Source organism: Nesoenas mayeri (assembly GCF_963082525.1).
Source record: "Nesoenas mayeri genome assembly, chromosome: Z".
Lineage (NCBI taxonomy): Eukaryota > Metazoa > Chordata > Aves > Columbiformes > Columbidae > Nesoenas > Nesoenas mayeri.
In genome coordinates, this window is record NC_137542.1 from 4,679,442 (window position 1) to 4,694,586 (window position 15,145).

General features: G+C 37.1%; 1 protein-coding gene across 1 annotated transcript in view; it reads left to right on the plus strand.

The window, feature by feature from the left end:
• EDIL3 (EGF like repeats and discoidin domains 3) overlaps nt 1–15,145 on the plus strand; it is a gene marked incomplete at both ends in the record, with an annotated part of 256,953 nt that overhangs the window by 209,716 nt on the left and 32,092 nt on the right. The window contains one exon of the mRNA XM_080362067.1: nt 3,205–3,389. Within this exon, the coding sequence (XP_080218193.1) occupies nt 3,205–3,389 (185 nt within the window). The remainder of the gene's footprint in view (nt 1–3,204; nt 3,390–15,145) is intronic.

A 15,145-nucleotide genomic window follows, 5' to 3' on the forward strand; every position in this document is an offset into this window, starting at 1 on the left:
TCACCTTTGTCCTCAAATAATTGACACACGTTGCTTTTACCAACACTGCATGAATCCTGGCCCAAGATAAGACTCATGTAGACCTTTGCATGCAGATCTGTTTGTGGTTTTGCCTCCATTCTATTGGATGTTTAACATTTTCTTTGCAGGTTTGTGCTTTCTTGAGAGAAGGGGTAGATGAGGGGCGTGGTACAGGATGCAGACTGAAGAGCAAAATGTTGTGCCCCCAGAAAAGTCAACAGAGAATAACCTTATTGTGGACTCTTTCAATTTTCAGATACTAATCCATACTCATCCTTATTATTTCACTGCTCCTGTTTCATCAAGCTAGATCAAATAAAAAGTAACTACAAACTTATACCTGGATAGGTTTAAACATACAGAGTTATCAGATAACGTTTATCACAGATGGTGATATCCAAAGCATCCCAAACATGTTGACCTAAGATGCTCTACTAAACATAGCCCTAAGAATGTCTACACCAGCCCTCACTGACTTTAAAAATGGGTAGGGAGTTTGAATCATTTCACAGGAACATTGCAAAACAAATTTTAAGAAAATACAGTGCAGTGAAGAGGGGATGCCCCAGGGAGCCATGAGCATTATTAAGAATATACTTCTGTGAGGGGTGACTGTCTACAGACACAAAGTTTTGTACTAGTTTGATGATTCTGGCCTTTGCGCTCATAGATCACCTATCAAAATAAACAGTCCTTATCTTCTGTCACTGAAGCAGGGTGCCACAGGAGCTGGGAAGAGACTGGGTCTGCTGTTGCTCCCTGTGACATGGCCCTGAGACATTGTTCTGCCACCCATGTGCCTCATGGTCATCGCTTCTGATTCTCATTGTTGTTCTCACTTTCTCCTGTTACCTTTAACAACTGCTTACCTCCTCTGGGGCAGCGGGGAAAGAAGGCAAGTGTAAAATCCCATTAATGCACGAATGCATGCACAAGCATGCCAGCAGACACATCTGTCGCTTCATAAATCAATAATAATACTCAGAAAAGACAGAACTATTTTTTGATGGATTGGGCCAGCACTGAAAAACAGTTTTGACAACCCATGTTTTTGTGTCAGGAACCTCCCTCAGACTCCTCAGATGAAACGTTGCTGCTGACAGCGCTTGTGATCCTGGAGTGATACTTCAGAATTGAATAATAAGCAAAGTCTTTCTCTAAAGCAACAAATGAGTCTCTTTCATTTGTGCTATCAATTGCTCCTTCCTACTCCTAGAAAAATTGGTTTGTTGTTGTGTTGAACTAGGTAGTTCATTCTACGGACAAGGCTGTGCAATTTCCATTTGTGTACTGAGAATCAGTTCTGAAAATCTGCATTCTTTACAAAGATTAACTCTGGGTTTGGTTTATTTTTCATTGGATATGAAATATGCCAGTATTTCAAATTTTAAATACAGTTGTTACTACACTAAAGGGCATATTATTATTGTCTGTCTCTGATAACGTGTATTTGCTCCTGCTGTTAGACCCCCCACAAAGGGCCTGGTCTCACCTTCCTGATTTGAATCCCTAATAATTTGACTTAATTCTGTGTGCTTAACCTACAGGAGAAAGAGAAAGTAGAATCTGACCGCAAGGGCTTTGCTAATAATAGCAGCAAAACTAAAAAAGAATCAGATCTTTAAATCTGGGTAAATATACCGTAGAGGAAAAGAGAACCAGCTTTGATATCTAGCTCAAATAAAGTGAAAAAGAGAATAAAAACTTAGGAAGTATTTTAAGTGGTCGCACAGAGTTCTGGCTCTATCAAGGGACGCCAGCTGAGCAGGGTCATGGTCCCAGCAGGAAAGCCTTCACAGCTTGTGTGTGTGCTTTGAAAAACACAGCTGGTGACGCAGCAGATGATTACCTGACAGGAACCAGCTCAGCGATGTGGGGTGTGAGTGTCGGGCGGAAAAACTGTGTCTTCCCTATGACACATAAAGTTAAGGTTTTGTGCATTCGCGGTGACAATGCATTCCCTGAAAAACCATGAGCGTTAGATCACACTCCTATGTTAAAATACTTTTTTACAATCTGACTCTCTCAAGTCAGCTACCGAACTAAGTGTGATCACCAGATTTGTGAAGCAAAAATTTGGGGACAACTGCATGTATGCAGGCTTTTGACAGTTTGGGCAGAGAAGAAATGAGAAAACTTCTCTTTTTATCTTCCCATCTCCATCTTTCACCTTTTCCTCAACCAACCATCATTACTCCATCCAGCCATATATCTACCTTTCCTAACCTCTTAGCTCTTTGCTTTTAGTCATTTTACTTGCCTCTCTTTTCCTTATTTTTAAAAAATCTTAAAACCAAGCAGCTCATCTACCTCCCCTGGCTTTCAGCACTGTTGTTACAGTGCTGTTATCAAAGGGTATCTCTTCTTTTTGTCAGCTTGCTACTTCCCTCTTCTCGGTCCAAAGTACCTCCTGTGTTCCCAGTGTAAAAGACCAAGGCAGAGAAACCTAGATTGACTTATGAATTTGGTTGGTTGGTTGATTTGGTTTGGTTTTTTTTCATGGACACCCAACAGAGAAAGGAGAATCCCAAGATCTAACTTTTGCTACACTTCAAACAACTCAGTGATATGGGACATTCACTTGGTTTAATCAAATAAGCCTTTAACACTTGATTTCTTCTAAGTGGTTATTTGCTACTATTCATCCTCCTTCACAATTGTTTTTCTGCAGACTTCCATCATCAGTGGGTGTTGGTGGGTGAATTACTTGGCTAGTGTCAAGTAATTCAAAAGGCTAGAAGACTCAGTGCTTGTTGACATTTTACTTCATTAGTGGCTTTAAGAAAAATTAATGTTTCCACAGTAGGCAAACATATGTTTGATGTGATATGTCATAAAAGCATGATAAAATCAAACTGAATAGGGAAAAAAATAGCAAGCTGCTGGACAGGGAAATAAAACTGAGATAAGAAGAGCCGAAAGTCATTTTTTCTGTTTGTTTGCCTTCATAAATTTATGCCAGGATAAAATACATTCTCTGCCTTTTTATTCTTCTGAGGTAGTGTTGAAATAAAGTGCCTTGAATTGGTTATTTTTCTTTTGTTTGTTTGCAAGTTCCTCCAACAATAGTCTTGATTAAAGCCTTTTCTTCATGAATTGCTAGTTTTCTTTTCTGTAACGGAAAGCTTAAACCACTTACAGAGATAAGCAGGTAGTGTCAGAGATCTTATTTTGCTGTTTCAGGTTGCTCTGAACCCCTGGGGATGAAATCAGGACATATACAGGACTACCAAATCACTGCCTCCAGTGTTTTCCGGACACTCAACATGGACATGTTCACTTGGGAGCCCAGGAAAGCCCGGCTGGACAAGCAAGGCAAAGTTAATGCCTGGACTTCAGGCCACAATGACCAGTCACAATGGCTGCAGGTAAAGTTTCACATACGTTTTCCCAAATGTTTGCCTTCTTTTTGTTTCAGGTATGGGGAAGGTTGATTGGTTGAGGATTATACTCATATTCCTCAGCTTCTGAGTGTAACCATCCTGAACCTGCCACATGTAGGTGACGAAGCTGTGAAACCCCACACAGATCTTCATGTCTTTGGGACCCAAGTTGCAGAAAACCCTGCTCAGGGAATCCTTCACCTCCACTAGCCAAACCTTACAAGGTGCCCAGCAGCCATGAATGTTATTTGTTAATGGACACAAGTAGTAGATGCAGATTTGTTTCACTGGCTTCTCCTCTCTTGTTGAGAGACATGATTTTTTTCCCCTTTTGTCCTTCCAGAGCTCCCTGGAAAAGCATATTTACTTCAGTCTTGTGCACGTTAACAAATCTGGCCTGCAGAAATTATCTTTGTCTAATTGAGACTGCTCAAAATTACCTTCTGACATCACTGTGGAGCTAACAAACAGATTCAGCGATTGAATTCATTATAAAGCTGTGCACAGGGGTTGTATTCAGCCTGGGAGTGATTTATACAAGTCAGTAGTATTCTGATGTGAAAGATTGCATTAAATTGACATTATGGAAGCCTATTTGTCCAGTTGGTGACACATTTACATTTTTTGAACTGTTGAAAATAGCAGTGTATTGAGCCGGCTGCCAGTTTACAGCGCAGTTCTCAGTGGGGAGCCTCAATAGCACTGGACGTGGCTACTAATCACCTGCAATCTTTTTACATATAAATTATGACATATTAGCTTTTTTACCTACAGTTGCTGAACAACTTAGCGACACAATTACTATCTTTTATCCAAGTTTACACGTGTAATGAAATGGAGCATTTGCCTTGTCTGTTTAATTTTTGAGTAACTGAAGATCCTACAATTTGCTGAAAGTTTTTTAGAGCAGCTTGTTGAAACAGCAGTTAGTAACTTCTGGAGAAGATGAAGTTTTTATTGCTGAGTTTTATGGTAGAGAAGCAAATAAAAATATTTCTGCACATAAAAGAGAGACAGATGTATCATATTTAGTCCCAGCAGTGATACCAAGAAACAAAGGGTGTGCAGAGAATTCACAGAAATATCTTGTGGTATTTTATTCTTCCTGTGGATGATAGTGGATTTATAATTAACTACTGATGGCAAGGGCCTGCAGAGTTAATTCTTAGATTCTAAAACATTCCATTCTGTTCTATGTCTTGCTATACTTCCATCAATCATAGGATACAAATTGAATCTGACCACTTGTGCAGTCTCTGCAAGTCCTTGAAGTATTGGACATACTTTATTTTTAATCTGGTCAAAAGAAAGTTGAGAAGAAATATTAGTCTTTTATTTCATTTGTCATATGGCTATGATATGAGTTCAGCAACTTGACAGGAATATGACCATTTTACCCTTTCCTGAAAGTCATTATACTTCTGATATTTTTCCAAGAGAGTATAACTTTTCTTGTTTGAAAAAATAGAAATAAAAAACAAAACCTAAACCAGAACAAAACAAAACAAACCAAAGCAAAGCAAACGAAACAAAACAAAGCAAAAAATAGGTGGAATCAAAATCACTGTTGTTTCAGTGCTTAAACTGGTCCTTAACTCCTGTTACAGGCTGATTATTTTGGATTGGTTCACAAGTAGAGATGGTGCCACATGCTTCAAGCCTAAGTAATGATTCTGTAAGAAAGACATGCCTGTCATTTAAATTCACCCATTCATTGTTGTTCTCTTTGCTGTTTTTAGTTTAAAATGCAGAGTATTGTATTGTAACCTTTTAACACACTGACTGCAATTTTATCGTCATGCTGTTTTCACAGAGTTTAGTCAAAACATATTTGTAAGAAGAAGTGTGTGAAAACCAAGTTATCTGTATGCCCATGTCCCTCAGCAATCACATATTACAGGGAAAGATCCCAACAGTAATTCCATGGTATCCTAAAACAGGCTTAAAGTAAGGCATACATTTCTGGATTTTGCTAAAGTAGCTGGCCTATCAGTGTGATATTTCACAGTGTTGACTTTCCATGCCTATTGAATTTTCTCCACATGCCTTATTTGGTTTATTTCTTACAATCTTCATCTAAGAAATCCTATAAAATTGGGTAAGTACCTACTGAATGCCTTTTAAAATTATTGTCATAGTAGATTATATGGATGACTTGAACAGATTTGTTCTGACTTACCGTTATTTTGGGGGATCCATGCCCCAATGCCATCGATATCAGCTGTTCCTCTGTTTAAAAGCTTGTGTGGTGACATACCTCAGAGCACCAGCTGTGATAATGGTTGCTCAGAGGTGGTGTTTCCATCATGTGCATAGATGTTACTTGTTACTAATGGGCAGCTCACAGCAGTTATGGATGAACCCTAGAGAGAATTCTTCTCTGTCATGAGCTGGGGTTGTTTTACTTGGTTTTATCTCAGAATTGAAAATGCTGAAACTTCTATGTATTTAACAATGCAGCTATGCATTTAACAAGTAATCTTTGTTTCAAAGTGTTCTGGATGGCAATATCCATAACTTAGCTCCAGCAGGCAGGAATATGAAGTATTATTTTGCCCAGCACACAGACTGTGCATTTTCAAGATAAAAAGAATACTCACCTTATTGGTACTGCCATTGTTGAAAATCTGTTGTGATCTAGACTTTAACCACTTACGAGCTCCAGGTTCCTCACACAACACTCCTTCGCACCAAACACCATTGTTAATAGTGGAAGAAACTATTTTTTGTGATGTGGGAGAAAAGCCAATGAGATTAAGTGACCCAAATCATACTTTTCCAGCTCAGTCATAATCTGGGTCCGAATCTCCCAACATGCTTGATCAAGGGCAGTCTTGCCACTCCTTCAAAGGTGATACTACAGAAGACACATAAGTTACCTGGCCTAATCCATAACACAGGAGTTTCCACTAACTCGGGTAACCTGCCGCTTTAGTGTCCAATACTCATCACAGCTGACATCTATGCAGTTTGGTGATACAGAACAATGTAGCTGTTCAGGTTTGGTACCAAATCTACAGCAAATAATCAGTTCCAGCAACTCTCTCTACTCCTGAATGCTTTCCTTTAGGGGTTCTCTTCCTTCTTGGAAGCAACCCTGTGAAATTATCTGAATAACAGTAAAATTAAAGACAGGCGGAAGGTGAGGAAGTGAAATTGGTTTGCTTCCCATAATTATGTATAAGCTTAGTATAAACTAAGCGAGGTAAATCATCTCAGGTTAATTACTGAGAAACGAAAGAAAAGCCTAAACTTCACTTTCCTTCAAGGCAATCACTTTCTCTCATTACTTTGATCTGCTTGTCAGCATCTTTTGCTCCCTTGAACCAGTTTGCAGGCTTTTCCCAGGATCCTTTTCTGAACTACTGAGACCAGGCTGCTCTGCCAGTTTGGGGAGTGCTTCTGTTCCTCCTGGACATAGTCCAGGACTGCCATTCCAGATGGTCACCCCACTTTCCATTTGTTCAGTTCTTTGACATTAAAGGAAGAGTTAAAGTACTTACTGCCTTATGTTCAGAATGGGCCACTGAGGCTATAAAGATCATTGAAAATTATTCCTACTGATCTTTCAGATGTTTTGGGACTGCTCTTGTAAACAGATTTTCACCATTCTGTGTCTCATTTTCCTAGCCAAGACTATAATTCAAAAGAATTAACATTTTCCTCAAAATCCATTCCCACTCTACTACTAATTTTCTGCACTTATAAATTATGAAATCAGGACAGCAGCTGTAAGTCCCTTTTCTCTGTTTGTGGTTAGTTAAGTTTTGGGTTTTTAAAATATTTCTCTTTTTTTTCTGCTAGATCGTCAGATGACATATCCATCATTGTATTGATTTCCCACTCTCGGTCACTGCCTAATGAGAGCAACACCTTGCACTTTAATGCCTTTGTCCATTTGTCCTTTGTCTGGTGCTTCAGCAAGTAATTTCTCTGATGCTCTTTCTCTGATCTACCATCCTCTTCAATATTCCTTGGAGCTGAGACATCTCATTTCATTTGGTGTCACCTAATAGCTGGAGCTTTCTTCTTCCCCCCAACCATCTCCTTTGCACAAATGGTTTTGTATGTTATCCTAGTTCTAACTTTCTTATTGTATATGGGTATTGGCAGTATTTTATCTTAAAACTGGTGATAATGCTGGGTTTTTGAAGGCCTTTATCTCTACAGAGCACAGGTGGATGAAAAGAATGCCCATCTTGGAAGCCTGCTGAGGTTCCTTTTATATTTCCATATTAACTTCAGGTCAGCAGCAGCGCTGCAATAGCTTTATATTTCTAGTTGTACTTGAAACTTTAAAAACTTCTTTTACTCACTGCAAAAATTACTTTCATCTGGTTGCTTAGCTTGTATGTTGCTGCAAAGCTGGTAAAAGGTTCTTCAGCTTGATGTGCATGAATGATAAACCTGATACAATTTATCCACAGTTCTTTATATAGTTACCATTGAGCTCATATGATTTGCAAAAATCATCTTTTTCCTAAGTAGTAATGACAAGTAATGTCTTACTCTAATGCCTCTCTTGTTGGTTGTATGTGATGGAGTCAGACAAGAACTATTAGGGAAAAAAAAGTTGCTGATAAAGACAGCGTATTGTTTGAAGACTGGCAAAGCATTTTTAAAATGTGATGATTGCCAGTAGCATAATATATTTGAGTTGGGTATTTTCCTGCTGTTCTCATCTCCAGTATTAGACAATATTACTGAGATTTTTCATCAACCCTTCTAGAAAATAATTGTCTCAGTGCTGCAATTGACTTATTATCTCAGTTCAATACAAGACTATCTTTTTTACATCACAAAGTCTCTTGTCTGAAAACAAAGACAAACCTGTATTCTGAAGAATTATCCACTTTTTGTTATTACATATATATATGCAGAGACATCTCTGTCTACAAAGCTTCATGCCATTGTAGAATCGACTTATATTCATTTTCTAGCATTTTTATGGTGTTTAAGCTTCTAAGTGATCAAATGAAAGCGTTGCTATTCAAAGGCTGAACCAGACACAGTTTATATTCAGTTTTTCTTCTAGACTTCTCTTATAGAAAGTAGAATTTGTGTTATTTTTCTCTAATATTTACACAAGTCATCTCAAATTGTCTAAATGGTAACAAAAGTCAGGATTAAGAGAAGACAGAGGGTAGCCATGCCTAGTGTTATTTCAGCTCTAGCAGCCTCATGCAAAGCACAGCTAATGTGAGCCTAGGGAGAAAGCGCAGACCTTGTTTTGCATTTCACCAAGCTATTGGCTATATGCAAAGGGACTAAACTACAAAAATTTTTAATTTTATGATTTCTATATATAAAATTTAAATATGCAATTTACAGATATTTTAAAATATCTGCTTCCAATTAGTTGCATAGACTACTTCTATAGTCAAGGGAAAGAAGACAACACTGTCATAATTCATTCTACCCTAAGTGTCTTAAGTTTCCCGTTATGAATCCCCCTGGAGATGTGTCTTTACTCTGTTAGCCACAGAGAGAGACAGGCAATTAGCTTAAACCAGAAGATGATTTTTTAAATGATGAAAGTTACGTGAAATGAATTCATCCTTTTTTTTAATATGGGAAGACAACATTATATTTCATCTCATACTGGTTACCTCAGCTTATTTTAACATTGGTGTTCATGTACTTGTTTATTTGTAATTAATTCAACAGAGGCTTACTAGATAGGAAATCACTATATTGTAGCATTTCCTAAATGCTGAAAACAACTCATAAGGAGAAAATTGTGTGGATTGTTCAGTTATCTTTTGAATTTAGTTGTTAACAAAGCAAGGATTAATACCAGTACAGGTTAAAGTAGCCAAATAAGCATTTTTTTTTCTGACCAACAGCTTCAATATTTTATTTTAACACACACATACACACACTCTGGAAAAAAAATAAAATGCTCAACAACAGCTTGATTAAATAAGTACTTGAAAGACTCAAAATTGGACTAGGATATAATGTCAGTTTAAAACCACTCTAGTAATTAACGTAATGAGGAAATTACATGACTTCTAGAGTCTTGGACTGCTAAGCTGTGTTATATGACTGGTCTTTGAAAGATACAGTATTCTATGGCAATTGTAAGCTTAATTATAGCACATTATCAACAAAGGGCACATATTTTTCTCTGCAACTTCAATAAAACCCAACCATCACCAACAGATCAGAAAAGGAATCAATGTCTTTTACATGTACAGCAACAAAGGCTCTCTCTCATTGTTCAGACACAAAACTGGTGCTGTTTTTTAATTATAATTTCTCACAAGCAGAAAAGGGAGTTCTCAGATCTCAGATGGCAAAAGGCAAGTTGTACAGAGATCAATAGTCACCCCAATAAAAAGCACATCATGCAGAAAGGAATATTGGGATACTGAAAGATATTTAGAGTCAATATTGGTCATTTTATCCTTTCAAATCAAAGCCATCTTTTTCTTTTCTTGTGGTTATTGGCAGGGCAGCTGTAATTTTCTGCTTGAAGGACTTGAACGCTCAGCTTTGGCATCTCCTTGGTCTTATGTGTACCTCAGAGGACGAGCTTCACAGAGCACAGCCCAATAGTTCACAGGATGCAGCAAATTAACAAGGAGTGTTGTGATTATATTATTAATATGGACCTTTACTTTCCCATACTTTGCCAGAAACTCACTACACGTAAATTTCCCTATAAAAAGCAGCCAGTAGTAGATTGCAGTAGTAATAGACAAGTAGTTTGGAGGGATCTAGTAAAACACAAAAGGAGGTAAATAGAGATACCCACTTCAAAACTGCACACTGTTGAATTTACGTATTTTTCACTGCCTAAGCTAGAATGCCAAACAGGTCACTTTATTGGCTTCTTCACTTGCCCATAAACCACACACTTAAGTTTGCAACTAGATGATCACTGTTTGCTTTAAGGACAGTGTGTAGCTCACTGTCTCTGCTTTAGGCTGGGCCAGGGCTAAAAGCAGATCACAGATGTTCTCTATTACTGGTTTCATCTTAGCCAAAACCAAGACATTTGCAGCAAGATTTTTTTCTTTGATTTTGTTTTTCAACTCTGATATCTCCGTATGTTGCCAATACTTTTTTAACACTACTAAGAAACACGCAGCTTAGACGAATGGTATTTAGAAGTATGCTTTGATTTCCTAGTTGCAGTTACCTGCCAGTGAATATTTGATAGCCATTCCAGAGGTCAGGCTCTAACCCAGCTTTTCCCCAAATCTTTTCAAGTTAAATGCATTATTCACATTAATAATGCTACTAAATTGTGCATTTCAGCATTGCCCTTCCTAAATTGCTTTTGACTTTGCAAAGCTTTCTTCTTCAATTCATTTTATGGAAATGTTTACAGTGGTAATTGAATTTAAGCTTTGAAATTAAATAAGGCAGCATGAAATCTTGGTTTATTTTGCCTTTTCAATGCTGTATTTAGGCTGCATTTTATCATTTAGGTAGCATTATCTAGAGCCTTGGTAGAATAATTGATTTTACTCTGGCCAAGTATAAGGAGATTGTTAGAAAGAGAGGCAGAATACAGAAGCAAGGTATCCAAGAAATAGGCAATAAATAGCTACAGCATGATTATTTCCTGGGATAAACTTTGTATGACAACATCTTCATTAAAAAGTACCAAGAATCCATCTGAAATGTAAATTAGTTATGGTTAAGATTTTATAGGACAAAAACATTTAATTGCACAAAATCCGTGAATTATGTTCCCTACTCTCTCTGTTAAGTCTTCAGTAAGAAAGGAGGGGTTAACTCGGTGTTCCAGATCTTATCTCTGAAACACAAAAAAATCATCACAACTAACAAAAATTGCTGGAGAAATTTCTGTAAACAGTTGAATCATGTCTGGCTCTAAAGCATTGCAAGAGGGTACTGTCAGTTCCTTTACTGCCTTGTAGTTTTTCTCTGTGTATAACTCCCCTGCAGATGAAAGTTAAATTGAATAATGACCCATTTCCTATTACAATAACAGTTTTTGATCTTGCTTCAAAGAATCTGGGAGTCTAAGCAAAAATTCTCTGGTTATTCTGAATTTTGACGTACATAGGATCTGAGTCTAAAGTACTTTTTATTACTGTATATTTACAGTGTAAATTTTGCCTTTACTTGATGCCAATAGCATCACCTTCTGAAAATGGCATGCATTAAATTTTAGTGGAAATATATTAGTTTTTCGTTGTTTTCAATTATTGATTGTTTTACCTAGCTATCCTTCCCACTTATTTGAAATAATGTTCTGTCTCTATTAGTGAAACAAAATTGTATTTTTCTTGCCCTTTCTTAAAATAGGCTACAAAATGGCTACAAAATTGGCTAGGTAAGAATATAGAACAAAAGGATGCAAATGTGTTTATTTACACGTTCTTCTTCCATGGCAGGGTTTCAAAATAGCATCCACTTTTTCATAATAAAACTGTGTGTTGTTTCTGTAGTTACATCTGAATTAGTCTTAGTCTCAAGCACAATTAGACACAGTTTTTGCCCCACAATACTTTCAGTCCTGACAAGACAAAACAGTGATAAAGAACATACAGATGAGGGAGAGATACGAAGTGACCTTGTAGGGTCAAGTATCTTTAAGCGGCAAAATAATACCTGATGTAAAAACAGATGAGGCAAAAGCCAGTGAAGGATGAAAGCGAAAGAATGGAGTGGAACTGAGTCTAATTCTATTTTCTGATAGCTCAGTGCATTATTAACTGACTGTGCTGTTTTATTAGCCCTGCACATTTGTTCCCAAGTGGTACTTCTTGACTAAGCAAGATACTTATATTTTCTTCATTTATCTGTCAAGATCTTATGAGTAAAATATACAAAGGTCTTGAAAACCTCCTCTTCACTCAATAGGTTTCTCAGTTTTCTTCCCTATCATTTTAGTCTTTACACCACTTTAAGAATGATGTGAAGCTGTATTACAAGACGCTAGTTGACTTCAGAACACATTTGTTCGAAATCTACTCTTCATTTTCTTATTCTGTTCCCTACATAAAATTGACAGAAACAGATCTGTTCCCAGCTTGTCAAACGGTGAACAGAAATTGTATCTTTTTTGTTAAGTAAATAATGAAATTGTGACACAAACACAAAGCAGTCGTGGCAAAGAAACCTCAAATTAATCTAAATTATACAGCAACAAACTGCCTTGCAGCTTTCTTCAGAGGAGGCAGCAACATGCTAAACCAGGCTGACATTTACCCAGCAGTAAGCAGAAAAAGGAAACAGTCCTATCTCAGCATGTTAAAGCATCACATAAAGTAGATATGCACATTTTTCTTGCTGTTCTGAATCTTAGGCTATTCGTTGGTTTCATCATGTGTTTTTTCCCAGTAACATCCCAATCATAGTTTAGTGTTTGTCTCAGCAGCATACTTAATATCTTGACTTTTTTTTGTTTTGTTTTTAGTTTCCATGTTAACTCAGGTGTGTCTATATAGCAATGTCTTGTGCAAGACCCTCTTTCCACTCAGCTTAATAACATTCATCCTGCTTGATCTTCAAGTAATGCAAGAGCAGTTTCCCTGCCAGAAAATATGACACAAGAGAAAAATCTTAGCAGAAAAGGTGAGAGAGAAGGAGAATATGAAAGAGAAATCACAGTAGGCAAAAAAATACTGCAATTTCTTCAATTATCTGGGTCTTGTTCAAGAGCACCTTGAGACTTGTAATATAGAGTGTCAGAGCAGGCTCTCATTGGAATTTTCTCACTGATTCTGGGCTGTATCTCTGTGTACATCTCCTCACAGGAGCTGAGACTTACTTGACAGGCATAAAGATAGAAATAGAGGCAAACTTTCTCAGAACATGGCCATATTTTATTCTATAATTCATGTTTGACACCAGGATTGAGCTGAGGTGATATCTGAGTTGACAGTGCTTGTGCTCACGTTTAATAGTTTTCTTTAAAATATGTCAGATAATAGATTATTTTAAAATAATTAATACTTTAGAAAAGTTAGTCCTTGGGATTACAAGAACTTCCTGCCTAATTATGTCCTGTACACAACCAAGTCTTAATTGCTTTTGTTGTTGGAATGATCTCCTTAGAATCTTCATGTTTAATTAACCACAAGATATATTAATCTTATTTCAACTCAGCCTTCCTTTGTTGTATAATTAAGCAGAAAAATACTTTTGCAATTAGAACTTAATTCTGTATAGAGATGGTAAAAAGAAAACACCTCTATTAAAAACCACATATCTGTTATTTCTAAGGCAAAAGTAAAAATGTTTGGACCTATTTTAATGGATCATCTCTTTTTGAGAGGTAATAAGAAATATAACAAGCTAAGAAAAGAAGAAGACTATCAGAATGTTTTTTAAAGGCCTTACTGCAGATGGTTAACAATCTCCTTTTGGCAACATCAGAAATACTACAAGGCCGTAACACTGTATTTATAAATATAGGAACAGAACCTCACTGTATATTTCTTCATCTGAATTTATTTTATTGGCTTCATTTCAGGATGTTCCTCGGTTTGTCTTATTAATACTTCAGTTACTCTTAACTCAAACACTGCCACTGTATAGCAGATATACAAATACTGTGGATTCAGTTTTGTGTTTTCCTACATAATGCTGAGCATCCTGAACTTTTAGAAACCTCAGTAGCACATTGGAGGAGTAGCTCAGGCTTGCTTCTTTGAATAAGTACCAGGCAGCTGATGTTGTTTCACAGAACCAAAGAACAAAAGTAGAAGATTTTTAGGAGGTGGTTTGTCGGCCCACTAGCTAACTTATATGGTGGTGTTAAGACTATAAAACTCAGTGACCAACTGAATTGGAAAAGCATGGATGCCTCCAAACTCAATAAGGGCCTCAGAGTGTAGCAGTCACATAGTTGAGAGTGGCACACAAACCCACCACAGAAGAAAACTGTATTGTTTTGAGCGTCTGTCATTGAGCCTGTGAAAGTTCTTCACCCACCTCAACATGATCTCTGGAAATACCACTCTTTTCTTCCCTATGTAAATATGTGTTGCATGCTAATACATGTACAGTGAATGGAGACACCCTGAACTAAAGCTTGTAGACATCACAACAATGGATCGCACATTAGGAGAAAGTGAGTGAAATCCGAGTGAGTGATAGCCTGATCATCAGTAGAGAGGTACCTAGTGACTAACAAATGAATAATACATTCATTTTGCTCCTTGATCTTGCCTGTGTCTTGTCCCTAGATCTATCTCCACTGGGAGGACTGATTTCCTCAAAATAAACCTCAGACCTGCTTTGAAACAGCTGCCGGTTTAGTTATCAGTGGCTGATCATTTTTCACAGCATCTGCCATCAAACCATTTATTCTTTTCACTCCCTCCAAGTACATATTGATATAAATTGCAAGACAACAGTAGGATTCACTTTGTGTTCCAAAAAACATCAGAGGGGTTGTTTTTATTTCAGAGAAGCTTAGAAGTCTTGTTTTCCAAGGTTCGCAGCAATAATTCATAGTCCTAGAAAATCTTTTGATATTAGAAATTAAATCTCTGTTTTATGAGAATTTCAGAGTTATTTGGGGTTATTATCAGAGACTTTTAACATGGTTCCCTTTATTTTCTTTATTCCGTGTCCAGCTGTACTTAACTTTGTGTTGATAAGACAGTCTGACTCTATCCATATGACCAAAATGGGTTTTGCTGTAATTCTAAGATAATTTTGCATTTAAAATACACATCATAAATAAAACACAAGAGGATGAATGAAAGGTCTTTTGGGAACTTTGCATGTCTGAGATACTTTACATCTCT